Genomic DNA, 13,723 nt, shown 5'->3' on the forward strand with positions numbered 1-13,723 from the left:
GGCACATCCCCAGTAGAGGGTGTGCAAGAGGCAGCTGGTCGATGTTTCTCTCTCATCGACGTTTCTAACTCTCTATCCCTCTCAATTCCTCTCTGTGTAAAATCAATAAAATATATTAAAAAAATAAAAAAATAAAAAAATAAACTGCTTCATGGAACCCTGCTATGTCAACCGTTATGATACTTAAAGTTTCAACAAACTCAGACATCTACGGTTAAGGACTGGGAGATTTAAAACTGCAAATCAGAAGGAGGGAGAGGCTGTTTCACAGGTAGCAATGGGAAAAAAAGACATGGGTTTTTCTCTTCTTGGACTCAGGTTTGCAGGCCATTTCAGTTCACAAAACGTCGGGAACCACAGCCATCTCTGCTACCGTGACCGGCTACCAGCAGTCCCACCTCCGCGCAGCCAGCGTGAAGCAGCCGGTATCTCCCAGGGCACATTGGGGGTGGGGTCTTCTGCTCCTGCATTCTCTTCAGTTTTCGTGTCCTGAGCCCTTTCACTGAGACACACCCCTCAGTTCACTACCCTTCTCCCTGAATCAGGTGAGATACACTCACCTGAATTGGTGAATCTCCTTGCTGGCCTCCTGCCTCTAGTCCCCCCATCTTGCATGATCTGCACTCAGGGGACTGGAAGGACCCAGTGCCCCCTTTCGGCTCCAGGACATGGCTTTGGGAGTCCGCAGACCTAAGGGCGGGAGCCATCCTTATCCACAGCCAGGGCTTGCCCATCCAGGCTCTTCTCCCTGATTGACCTGACTTATAGCCTTCCTTCCCCTGCTGCTATATGCCTTTGAACCCACAGTTCTGTTGTCTGGAATTCCATTCCTTCTTTCCTTTTACTCTTCTCTCCCAGGAGTCTCCTGTTCTTTTAGTCCCACCTAAAATATCAGCCCCTCTGTGGAGAGTTCTCCCCACAGAGTAGCCGCTGATGCCCCAGGTCCCAGAGCCCCTCGTGCTTCCTGCTCTCCTGGTGCAGCCTCCACATACGCACTGACACCCTGTCTGCATACACATGAGGCCATCCACTGGACCACACCTCTCTACCCAGCCTCTCAGGGGGGCCCAGGCAGAGGTGCTGCAGTGGGTGGCAGATAGGCACCTATAAGGTGAGTGGGAAGGGTACCCCAGAATGGCGCTGCCTGAATGACACCCACCCCATCATGGAAGAGGTGGCAGTTAGATTAAATTGTGAATGGAGCAGAGGCAGCAGGTAATGACTGTGGAGGGAAGGTGTATCTAACTCTCAGGGACTCTGAATGCTAGGACGAGGAACTGGAATTGTCTCCTAGGTATTGGGGAGCAGGGACACTTTTGAAGAGGGTGTGACACCAGTGGGAACAGCACTAAGAGGCTAGCCTGGAGGAAGGTGGCCCTGAGGAGCACACTGGTACCTGACCCTGATAGCTTAGGTTCTCAGTCATCCCACTAGCACCAGGGATCCCTCAGCTGATGGCCTCATGTACCTCTTTCTGGACTGTAAACATCCAAGCAGATCCCCCCTTCAAGGCCTCTGCATTTACACTCTGCCCTGTGGGCTTTTTGCAATTTATTTACATCATTCATACTTTCACTTTCTGTGTCTCTGCTCACCTGAGAGGCACTCCTGAGAGTCTCTCCCTCTTAGACATGTCATGGTTCCTTCAGCCCCCACCATACTCACATCTTTCTGTCATTCTTTTTCTCTAATTCTTGCATTAGAATACATCTCCCTGAGGGTAGTTGCTGCCCCTGTAGTGCCTAACACAGTGCCTAGTGCAGTGCCTGGCACAGAGCAGGTGCTCAAATGTGTGAGTATATGTGGGTCAAAGCCAGGTCAGGTCTAGCAGTCTCCCTGGAATAACATGGCAGGAAAGGAAGATATTTAAATATGCACATGACCCAAGGGATGAAGGCCATGGCACTACAGCTGGCCAGTTGCTGTGTGTACCCTGCTTTCCCATATGTTTGTGAATTGTCCACCATGTATAATAGAACCTGGAAGGTAGGATGGGGCACTTGCCTTGGTAGGATTATGAGATGTCCTCAAAGGGATGTGGCCTCTGAGCTGGGCTCACACAATGGATTCATCAGGATATGTATCCTAGACATAACAAATGATGCTGGGGCCTGGGGCCTCTGTCCTGCTCTTCCCCAGGGGCAAGGGTGGGTGGAAGGCCTGTGGGCTCATGGGATTGGCCTGTTGCTTCCTGGATCTGATGGTGTTGGTCTTGCCCTTTCAGCAGGACCCTCTTGTGCCTGTGTCAGCCTCCATAGAACTCATCTTGGTAGAGGATGTGAGGGTGAGTCCAGAAGAGGTGACCATCTACAACCACCCTGGAGTACAGGTACAGCCCCTTTACTGACGCCTTGCCACCTAAATGTGGCCCATTGGCATGGCAGTCTTGGCCTCCTAGCCTGCCCCTCCTTGCAGGCAGAGCTGCATATCAGAGAAGGTTCCGGCTACTTCTTCCTCAACACCAGCACTGATGTCATCAAGGTGGCCTACCAGGAGGCCAGGAGCAGTGCCATGGTGAGTGGGGGCCTATCTCTATCATTGGGTGGCCATAGGCTTCTTGATTTGATTATTTCAAAGGTTGGAATTGTCAGCTGTAGTTTGCAAGGTCTTTAGATTCTCTGATTCATTGTTGTGCAACTTTAGTCATTTGTCTGCTACCTTTGTGATTTTCATTTCATCTCCACAAATTACCCACACTATTAGTTAGCCAATGGCTTCCTTTTAGTAAATCTTTATTAGGATTAAAATATCATAAGATTGCATAAACACCGCTACAACAACCATAAAGTTGCTTTAAAAGATGTTTTAGCTTTTTATGTTTTTCAACATTCCTTTCTCAATCCTTTCCCTATTTCTACAAATTTCACATCTTTGTCCATGGCATAGAAGAATTTATCATTCCACTTTTTCAATTATTTTATCCCAAGTATTTTCCCATGTTGCTGTGTAGGCTGGCTGGTTATTTCTGTGCAGCCTTTTGTACTCAGCCATTTTCTCCATGTAAAGCATTTTGGTAGTTTAAATTATTTTTAAAAAATAGCCCTGCAGTTATAGCAAAGAGTGAAAGGAGTAAAAACACACACCAATACCTGCATATCTATATATTGAGTTATTATGCAACCATGAAAAACAAACTTTTTATAAAAGGAAATTCTTACTTCCATAAATATAGGCAGCCAAAAACAAAAATACAGCAATGACACCAAAGCAGTGTCATCAATGGAAGCTCTTTTCTTGCCATTGGACTGTTCTGAACCTAAGATCAGCTTTCCCTTTGTTAAGGGCTGACTACCAAGTGTGTAAAGAGTGTCCTAATTATCCCAGCACCAAATGAAATTTCTTCCTGGACTTAGAAAGGGGCCAAGTTGATTCAGTGTTTGGCATGTAATGGGAATAGTACAGATAGTACAGTGAGGGAGGACAGGTTAGGGCCTTATCCTGGCCACTAGTTGCCTGCTATCCTGATGCTCATATTGGCCTTTAGTGTTGCCCTATTCCCAGAGGTGAGCCCTAACAGACTGGCAACAGCATGGAACAAACTTTCTAATTCCAGGGAAGGCTAAAATCAGAATTTACCTTCACAGAGACCTATTCCCTCAATCTTCTTTCAGAAATACAGCCAGGGTGCTTGCCCATGGTTGTACAGTAAGTTTGTGGCTTAGCCAGACATCAAAATATGTCACCTCAGTCTCTGTAGGACATGTCCAGCCATGACTTTCTGCAGGTCTGTTTATCTGTTTGCATCCACTGATTGTCTTACCACCTGAGTTACAAAATTAGTCACCTCTGAGGTGGGACAGGTACAAAGAAAAATGAAGAAAACAAGCAGGGTGCGAGGAACATGCTTGGGGAGTGCAATGCTGAAATGTCACCTGAAAAAGTAAAAAACAAAAAGAAATATTACCTGTTGCTTAGCTTCAGTGCTGGGATGTAATAAGCAGTGGTGGGGACTGTAACAGATGGAGAGCACAGGCTATATCTAAGGTACAGCCACTATGCATCTATAGCTCACTTTTGTTGGTATTTTTAATAATAGCTTTATTGAGGTATAATCCACATACCATACAATTCACCCATTTAAAATGTACAGTTTAGCAAAACAGCATGGGTACTGGCATTAAAACAGACATATAGATCAATGAAACAAAATAGAGAGTCCAGAAACAAATCCACACCTTTATAGTCAATTAATATTTGACAAAGGAGGCAAAAATATAAAATGGAATAAAGATAGTCTATTCAATAAATGTTGTTGGGGAAATTGGAGATAGACATGCAAAAGAAAATGGAACTAGACCATCTTCTTACATTATATCTACACTAATAAAAGAGAAGTATGCAAATTGACTGTGACTTCACGACACCCACCAACTAATCAGGAGTAAGTATGCAAATTAACCCAACAAATATTGCGAGTTAATTTGCATACACAGGTGGCAGGGGTAGGATGCTTGCATTGTCACCATGGCGACGATGCAGGCATTCTGCACAGCCCCAGCCATTATGGGCCTCTGGGCAATGTGGGAAGGCAGAAAGGTGGCTCCGGCAGGAGCAAAGGTGGTGCCATCAGCCAGGGGAAGGAAGGCCCATTCTTGTACAAATCTTCATGCATCAGACCTCTAGTACAAGAACAAACTCAAAATGGATTAAAGACTTAAATGTTAGACTCAAAACCATAAAAATCTTAAAAGAAAACATAGGCAGTAAAATCTCAGACATTTCCTATAGCAATATTTTTTCTGATATATCTCCTCAGGAAAGGGAAACAAAATAAAACATAAACAAATGGAACTACATCAAACTACAGTCTTACACAGTAAAGGAAACCATCAACAAAATGAAAAGACAAATCATGGAATGGGAAAACATACTTGCCAATGATACATCTGAGAAGGAGTTAATATTCAAAATGTATGAAGTACTTATAAAACTCAACACCAAAAAACAATCCAATTAAAAATGGGCAAAATATATGAATAAACACTTCTCCAAAGAGGACATATAGATGACCAATAGATATATAAAAAATTATTGTTGTTACTAACCATCAAAGAAATGCAAGTTAAAACTACAATACGATATCACCTCACACCTATCAGAATGGCTACCATTAATATCAATAAACAGCAAGTGTTGGCAAGGATGTGGAGAAAAGGGAACCTTTGCACTGTTTGTGGGAATGCAGATTGGTGCAGCCATTGTGGAAAGCAGTGTGGAGTTACCCCAAAAAATTAAAAGTAGAACTGCCTTATGACCTAGTGATTTCTCTTCTGGGAATTTATCTGAAGAACCCCAAATCACTAATTAGAAAGAATATATGTACCCTTGTTTTCATTGCAGTGTTATTTACATTAGCCTAGATTTGGAAGTAGTCCAAGTGTCCTTTAGTAGATGAGTAGATAAAAAAAAGCAACAACAACAAAAAAAAGCCATGGTACATTTATATAATGAAATACTACCCTGCCATTAAAAGGAAGAAAGTTTTACCATTTGTGACAGCATGGATGGATCTAGAGAACATTATGCAAAGTAAAATAAGCCAGTCAGAGAAAGACAAGCATCATGTGATTTCACTCATGTGTAATTTAATGAACAAATTGAACGATTAAGCAAAATAGAGGCAGATTCATTCTATCTAATAAAAGAGAAACATGCAAATTGACTGTACATCTACAACACCCACAAGCCACACCCACCAGCCAATCAGGAGAGAGAATGCAAATTAACCCAACCAAGATGGAGATTAATTTGCACATCCAGTCATAGAGCAAAGACTGAAGATAGCATAGAAGGAAGTCAAGTGCTGCAGAAGGGAGCAAAGCTGCAGAAGCAAGTGGGGCAATGGAGAAGGGAGGGAAGCAGGTTGGGTGGTAGAGATGGGCGCAGGAAGCCCTATTTCAGGAATCTTCCTGCAATGGGCCTCTAGTAGGTACATAGTAGGCAGACAGCTCTGGAGGGTCGGGAAGAGTGGAGAGATTGAGCAAGAAAGAAAAAAAGAGAGAACATGGACAATAGTGTGGTGATTATGGGGATACAGGGGTGTAGGTGGAAGTGCACAGAGAGCACAGAGGAGATAAATGGTGATGGAAAGCCAAAACCGGTTTGTCTCAGTTGATAGAGCATCGGTCTGCGGACTGAAAGGTCTCAGGTTCGATTCTGCTCAAGGGCATATACATTGGTTGCAGACACATCCCCGGTAGGGGGTGTGCAGGAGGCAGCTGATCGATGTCTCTCTCTCATTGATGTTTCTAGCTCTCTATCCCTCTCCCTTCCTCTTTGTAAAAAAATCAATAAAATATATTTTTTTTAAAGGTGATGGAAAAAATAAAAATTTTTAAATAACGAAGTGTACAATTTAGTGGTTTTTAATATATTCATACAGGTATGCATCCATAAAAAGTTGTAGAGTATTTTTATCACTTCAAAAGGAAATCCCATAAATTATAACTATCACCTCTATTTGTATACACACACACATAAAAAGAAAAGGTATTAAACACTGTCAAATGCATTTCTGTATCTCTTAAGACAATTATGGAAGAAGAGAAACCAAGATGGCAGCACAGGTAAACACCTAAACTGCTACCTCACACAACAATTTCAAAACTACAACTAAAAGACAAAATGGACATCATCCAAAACCACAGGAAAGCTGGCTGAGTGGAGATTTTACAACTAGAAGGAAAGAAAAACACACAGAGACTCAGAGGAGCTGCAAAAGGCTGAAGTATGGAGACATGCATGCGGAGAGGATGGGCAGCTGAGTGCCTGACTGGCTTTCTCTAGCGAGAGGGAGATAGAAGCTTCCTACTGCACTGAACCCCAGTTCTGGGCAAGACCTTGGGGATCTAAACTTATATGGGTGGAATATGGACTGTCAGAAAAAGCAAAAAGCACATGGAAATTCAGGGTAGCCGCGAAAGTCAGAGGTCTGGAGCCGCGCATGTGAGTGTGCGCAGAGAGGACTGACTGCTGAGTGTGCCTCTGGCTTTCTCTAGCGGGACAGAGATGGAAGCTCCCGACTGCACATAATCTCAGTTCTGGGCGAGAATCTGGGAATCCAGATTTATTGGGGGAGAAACTGGACTGTTTGGTAGCGGGTGAAACTTGGGGGTGGCTTTCTCTCAGAGGTGCTTGCAGCAGTTACTGAGGGACACTGAAACTTAGGGTTCTCATAGGGCAGGGCTGATGGGAAGCCAAGGTTGTCTGCTCAGCCCTGAGACTCTGCTCCATCCAAACTGAGCACAGAGGCTTTTGCAGTTTTGCAAGTCTTGTCTCATAAGGCTGTCTCCAGCACAGAAGTTCTTCCATCTTAGGCACAGCTGACTCTCACAGCCAATTGACCTGGAAGTCAATTCCTCCCAGTGATACCAACTACAACAAGGCTGTACACACAGTCGACAAAGGGGAGCACCAAGAGTGTCCACTGCAGGTAACTGGGGAGGCTGAGCCACTGGGCCATTTAGGACACCTAGCACACAAAGTTATTCTAACAACTCAGGGAAGCAGCCAAAATGCAGAGACAAAAAACAAATCACAAATGAAAGAAATAGAGGAAAGCAAATGACTGGATATAGAGTTCAAAACCACAGTTATAAGGTTTTTCAAGAATTTTCTAGAAAAGGCTGATAAATTTAACGAGACCCTCAAGGATATGAAAAAGGACCAACTAGAAATTAAACATACACTGACTGAAATAAAAAATATTATACAGAGACATAACAGCAGACTAGAGGAATGCAAGAATCAAGTCAAAGATTTGAAATACAAAGAAGCAAGAAACACTGAACCGAAAGAGCAAAAAGAAAAAAAAAATCCAAAAATATGAAGATAGTGTAAGGAGCCTCTAGGACAACTTCAAGTGTTCCAACATCTAAATTATGGGGGTGCCAGAAGAAGAGAGAGAGCAAGATACTGAAAATCTATTTGAAGAAATAATGACAGAAAACTTACCCTAGCTGGTGGAAAAAAATAGACTTACAATCCCAGGAAGCACACAGAACCTCAAGCAAAAGGAATCCAAAAAGGACCACATCAAGACACATCATAATTAAAATTCCAAGGGAAAAAGACAAAGAGAAAATCTTAAAAGCAGTAAGAAAAAAAACAACAGTTTATTACCTACAAGGGAGCACCTATACAACTGTCAGCTGGTTTCTCAACAGAAACTATGCAGGCCATCCGAAACCGATTTGGCTCAGTGGATAGAGCGTCGGTCTGCAGACTGAAAGGTCCCAGGTTTGATTCCAGTCAAGGGCATGTACATTGGTTGCGGTCACATCCCCGGTAAGGGGGTGTGCAGGAGGCAGCTGGTTGATGTTTCTCTCTCATCAACATTTCTAGCTCTCTATCCCTCTCCCTTCCTCTCTGTAGAAAATCAGTAAAATATATTTAAAAAGAAAGAAAAGTAAAGAAACTATGCAGGCCAGATGGGAGTGGCAAGAAATAGTCAAAGTGATGAATAGCAAGAACCTACAACCAAGATTACTCTACCCAGCAAAGCTATCATTCAGAATTGAAGGTCAGATAAAGAGCTTTACAGATAAGAAAAAGCTAAAGGAGTTCATCACCACCAAATCAGTATTATATGAAATGTTGAAAGGTATTCTCTAAGAAGAGGAAGAAGAAAAAGGTAAAGATAAAAATTATGAACATCAAATATATATCAACAAGTGAATCTAAAAATCAAGTGAATTAAAACTCTGAGGAACAGAATAAACTGGTGAATATAATTGAATCAGGGGCATAGGAAGGGAGTGAACTTACAAATCTCAGTAGGAAAAAGGTGTGGGGTCTGCGGGAAGAGACTGGACAAAAATCATACACCTGTGAATGAGGACAGTGATGGGGAGGTAAGGGCAAAGGGTGGGTGGGAAAAGGGTGGAAGGGAGCTATTGGAGGAAAAAGAGAAACAATTGTAATCTGAACAATAAAGATTTATTAAATTTAAAAAAATATAATTGGTTTTTATTTTGTTAATATGATGTCTTACATTAATTGACTTTTAGATATTAAACCAACCTTGCATTCCTAGGATAACTACTACTTGATCATTATATATAATTCTTTTTACATGTAACTGGATTCAGTTAGCTAATATTTTGTTGAAAACTTTATGTTCATATTCATAAAAGATACTGGTTTGGGATAGTTTTTTTTTTTCTATTACTGTCTGGTTTGGGTATAAGGGTAATATCAGTATCTTGGGATGACTTAGAAGTGTTCTCTCGTATAATTTTTGAAAGACTTTATTTAGAATTGGTAACTGTTACTCTTAAATATTTTTAGAATTAACCAGTGAAGCCACCTTGACATGGGCTTTTCTTTTGGGTAGTTTCTTGATTACTAATTTAATCTTTTCACTGGTATAGGTCTATTCAGATTGTGTTTCTTATTGTTGGTTTTGCTAGCATGTGTTTTTCTAAGTTTTTTGTTTCTTTCGGATTTTTTTGTTATATTGTTTTTCAAATATCTTCTACATTCCTCCAGTGGTCAGTCTTGGTGGTCTTTAGCTGCCATGGAGAGGACTTGTTCACAGTGAGGACACATGTCATACATTCCTGTTCTCAGATTCATGATTACAGAAGACAGGACCATTGCTGTAAATCAGAGCAAGGAAACTGTCTCTCAGTACCTGGGCACAAATGTGTGGTTTTAGAGGAAACTCAGGGTTGCTGGAAGCCTGAGTTCATATCTGAAACTTTCCCCTAGTATTTTTATTCCCTTTATAAAATAAAGAGTAGTTCTCTAGGCCATTCCTCCTGCCACATAAATGAGTATTCACTGTCAAATCCTTCACATTAAAAAGAAAACCTCAAATTATAAATAATTCCAACTGCTTGAAATATGCCTGGTTTGCTTTATTTCTGGAGATTAAAAGTAGTTCTTCCATTTTTAAGAAGAGGAAGTTTCAAGTTGAGGAAAATGTTGCACCCCACATTTTGCATAAGCCCTGAGGTGAACCTGTGGCCAGAGGGACCTTTCCTCCTGTTACCAGAGAATCAAATTTCCCTTTCACTGTGGGAGTGAGGTTCTTGCAATATCTCCAGAAAATGAATTTTCTACGACTTGCATGGGAAGATTAGATGAGGAAGGCTTTATTTGAGTGAAGCTACATTTCTTGGCTTCCAAAGTCCCCTGCCCCTTAAGACAGTTCTGGGAAAGGGACAGCTGGGGTTCCAACAGAGCCAGAAAAAGGCCGTTGTCCAGAGTTTCCATTTCATGTTGCAGCTGGGTGTAGTTTAGTATCCAAACTCTTTGTCCATGTTGAGCCCAACATGACCATGTGCTATGTGTGCAGGAGCCCCCTGCAATGGGTGTCCCAGGAACCCATGTCCCAAAAAAAAGGGGGGGAGGAGAGAAGGGAACATCCTTTGTTTGGAAGTTTACATATTTAAGTTTTGCACACTTGCAGTGGCCATGACTGTTCTGGCCACTAACTTGCTTCCAGGTGTGATTGACAGGCTGACTTTCCCACATCACTCAGACCTTACCAGGCATGTTCCAAAGTGCCTTGTCTAATCCCATTCCCTATTCATCAGTGGGGAACAGACTTGGAGAATGTTAAGTACAGTTTTCCGGCAAAGCTTTTACTCTTTGGCTTTCCCTTTACTCCTCTCCTCTTAAATAATGACCAGGTTATTACAACAGTATCACTCATAGAACAAGAGCTTTAGGAGTCCATGTTGGACAAGATAACCTCTGTTGACAGTAAGCACCTGCTCCTGGAGGCATTCAAACAGAAGCTGTGACATTTGTGTGGAAGACTCCAGATGGGATTCCAGCATCAGAGTGAGATCCCCCAGAAGGCCTGGGTACCCATTCAATCCTATGGTGCTGCAGTTCTAAGGTTGTCCTGCAGTCCTTCAGCAGCACTGGAGGATTCTCAGTATGACAAGTACTGATGTCCCCATTTTACAGATGCACAGTGCTCCAGCCTCTCTCCAGGGTGTGCGTGGGCCTCTGCCATGTGTCTCATCCTTGTCATGGCTCTTCTGAGTGGGACAGAATGCCCATTGCAGGCATGACTCTGGCAAGTCTAGCACTATAGGACTGCAGGCAGCATTATGTACAGGCCCCACAAATATTGCTTTTGCTCATCTTGGACCTGTGCAGAGACCATTGCAACTCTAGGTACAAATTGTGTTCTGGTTTCCTTCACTTCTTATATGATCTGCAGAGAAATTTTTCATGGAGTCTTGACAATCTGACAGGTCCTAGCAGCTTCTCTCAAATGGTTATTTCTAAAGGATGTCTGTACATCTCTGTCATTTTCCAGCTGTTAATAGGATTCTCATTTCACTTAATCAGAGAGACAAGAAAACCACAGTAGTTCTTCAGTTAGTAATAGAAAGTTTCTTTCTTCCCCTATTGACACCATTTGGGACTCAAGAATGGCTCCTGGGTGTGCTTTAGCTTCTGAGTATCTGTGCCCACAGTGCTGCAAGGGCTGCTCCATTCTGCTCACACAACCCTCAAAACTCTCTGCAGGGCGTCTTTGTTTTCCTTTTGGCTGGCTAGCATATTGGAGTGATTTGCCTGATTTAAACGTAAGTTTTCTTTCTTCTCAACAAATAATATCTTATTTCAAGATAAGCCCTCTGAGCAAAGCCCATGGGTTAATAAGAGCAGGAAAAGGATCCTCCTGTGGGCTGAACACTTCATACCTTCTGTAATGCAGCTATTCAGCAAATATCGGGGACTCTCGTGTGCCAGGCTTTGGTCGGGACTGGGGACCCCAAGTGAACAAGTCAGATGGTAGCACAGTTCCAAGGAGTTGTGATGACATCTCCACCTCCTTAGTCCTGTGACTCATAGGCCATTATGGTGATATTGTACATCCATACTTGAAATCAGGTTGGTAGTAGGTGGTAGCTTCAGCGCTTGGACTGTGGTATGTCCTGCTTTTCTCCTGAGGATGTTCTGTGATAGGTGCCCATTTCCAGCCCTGGCTGGAGTCCCTGATTGAAGTTTCATTCAGCATCCAAGCTGGGACATTCTCAGTGCTTGTTATACTAGTGTCTCAGTTGTCGGCATGAGCCTCACGGGCATCTGCTCAGGAGCATTGACCCCAGCACTCTTGTGTGGCACTGCCTGGTCCTCCACATGACAGATAGGCATGCTATAGGAAATGGGAGCTGTTGACCTTTGTGATATTCAGAAATGTTTGTAGGGTCCTTACTCTTCTGTAAATGCCTCTGCAAGGACAAGTCTGAAGCATGATGGTGCTGAGGAAAGCATGGAGCTGAGATACTGTGAGCAGGAGCTTGGGGCCTATTGGGCAGACATGGACATCATAGCTTCAGCCACGTATGAACTAAGCTGCCTCTGGGTCCACTTACAATGTCTAATGAGCAATAATGCACTTATTCTCTGAAGACTTTCTCCTATTTGCTGAAGTTCTCAACATTTAAATATTATAATAGAATTCATTCTGGGCATGGGTTTTCAACACTTCTTCTTCCTCACATACCTTGTCCTATGTTGATCAAGAAGCAAGGGGGCAATGAAGAAAATAAACCTTTTGATCATGTTTCTGGATCCAATTTGCTACTATTTTGTTGAGGATTTTAGCATCTGTGTTCATCAGGGCTATTAGCCCATAATTTTCTTTCATTGTAGTGTCTTTATCTTGTTTTGGAATTAAGTCAATTCTGGCTTCATTAAAAGGGCTTAAAGTATTCCTTCCTCTTGAATTTTTGTCAATAGTTTGAGAAGGATGGGTGTTAGTTCTTTTTTGAATGTTTGGTAAAATTCACCTGTAAATTCATCTGGTCTAGAACTTTTGTTTGCTGGAAGTTTTTAAATTGATGGTTCAATTTCATCAGTTGTTATTGGCCTACTGAGGTTTTCTGATTCTGCCTGATTGAGTTTTGGAAGATTGTATTTTTCTAGGAATTTGTCCATTTCACCCAGGTGGTCCAGTTTATTGGTATACAGTTGTTCATAGTATTTGCTTACAATTCTTTGTATTTCTGTGGTATCCATGGTTAAATCAATGCTTTCATTTTGAATTTTATTTTTTTGCATCCTCTCTCTTAGTTTCTTAATGAGTCTGGCTAGGGGTTCTTTAATCTTGTTTATCTTTTCAAAATACCAGCTCTTAGAATTATTAATCTTTTGTACTGGTTTTTGTTGTTAGTTTGTTTTAGTCTCTATATCATTTATTTCCACTCTGATCTTCATTATTTCCTTTATTCTACGTTCTGTGGGTTTTTCTTGCTGTTTTCTTTCTATTTCATTTATTTGTAGGGCTAGGTAGTTTATTAGTCCTTTTCTTGTTTCTTGAGGTAGGCCTGTAGTGCTATGAACTTCCCTTTCGGGATTGCTTTTGCCCTGTCCTATAGGTTTTGGGTGATTGTGTGTTCATTTTCATTTGTTTCTATGAAGTCTTTAATTTCTTTCTTGATCTCATTGTTGACCCATTCATTGTTTAAAACATGCTATCTAGCCTCCATGTATCTCCATGAGTTTTTTGTTGTTGTAGTTGATTTCTAACTTTATGCCATTGTGATCTCAGAAAATGCTTAGTATTATATCAATCTTCTTGAATTTGTATAGACTTGTTTTGTGCCCTAACATAGGGTCTATTTTTGAGAATGTTCCATGTTCACTTGAGAAGACTGTATATTCTGTTGTGTTGAGGTAAAATGTTCTGTAAATATCTGTTAGATCTATCTGATCTAGTGTGTCATTTAAGGCCTGTTTTCTTGTTAATTTTTGG

General features: G+C 41.9%; 1 protein-coding gene across 6 annotated transcripts in view; it reads left to right on the forward strand.

Annotated features, from left to right (window-relative positions):
- The window catches only part of NUP210 (nucleoporin 210), a 134,715-nt gene that overhangs the window by 85,791 nt on the left and 35,201 nt on the right, over nucleotides 1–13,723 (forward strand). For 5 of the 6 annotated variants that reach the window (XM_084872409.1, XM_084872406.1, XM_084872410.1 and 2 more), the window contains 3 exons: nucleotides 319–425; nucleotides 2,225–2,329; nucleotides 2,416–2,514. In XM_084872409.1, the coding sequence (XP_084728535.1) occupies nucleotides 319–425; nucleotides 2,225–2,329; nucleotides 2,416–2,514 (311 nt within the window). The remainder of the gene's footprint in view (nucleotides 1–318; nucleotides 426–2,224; nucleotides 2,330–2,415; nucleotides 2,515–13,723) is intronic. The other variant, XM_084872407.1, reaches the window with a different exon arrangement.

Source organism: Pipistrellus hanaki (assembly GCF_964339955.1).
Source record: "Pipistrellus hanaki genome assembly, chromosome: 2".
NCBI classification, from domain to species: Eukaryota; Metazoa; Chordata; class Mammalia; order Chiroptera; family Vespertilionidae; genus Pipistrellus; species Pipistrellus hanaki.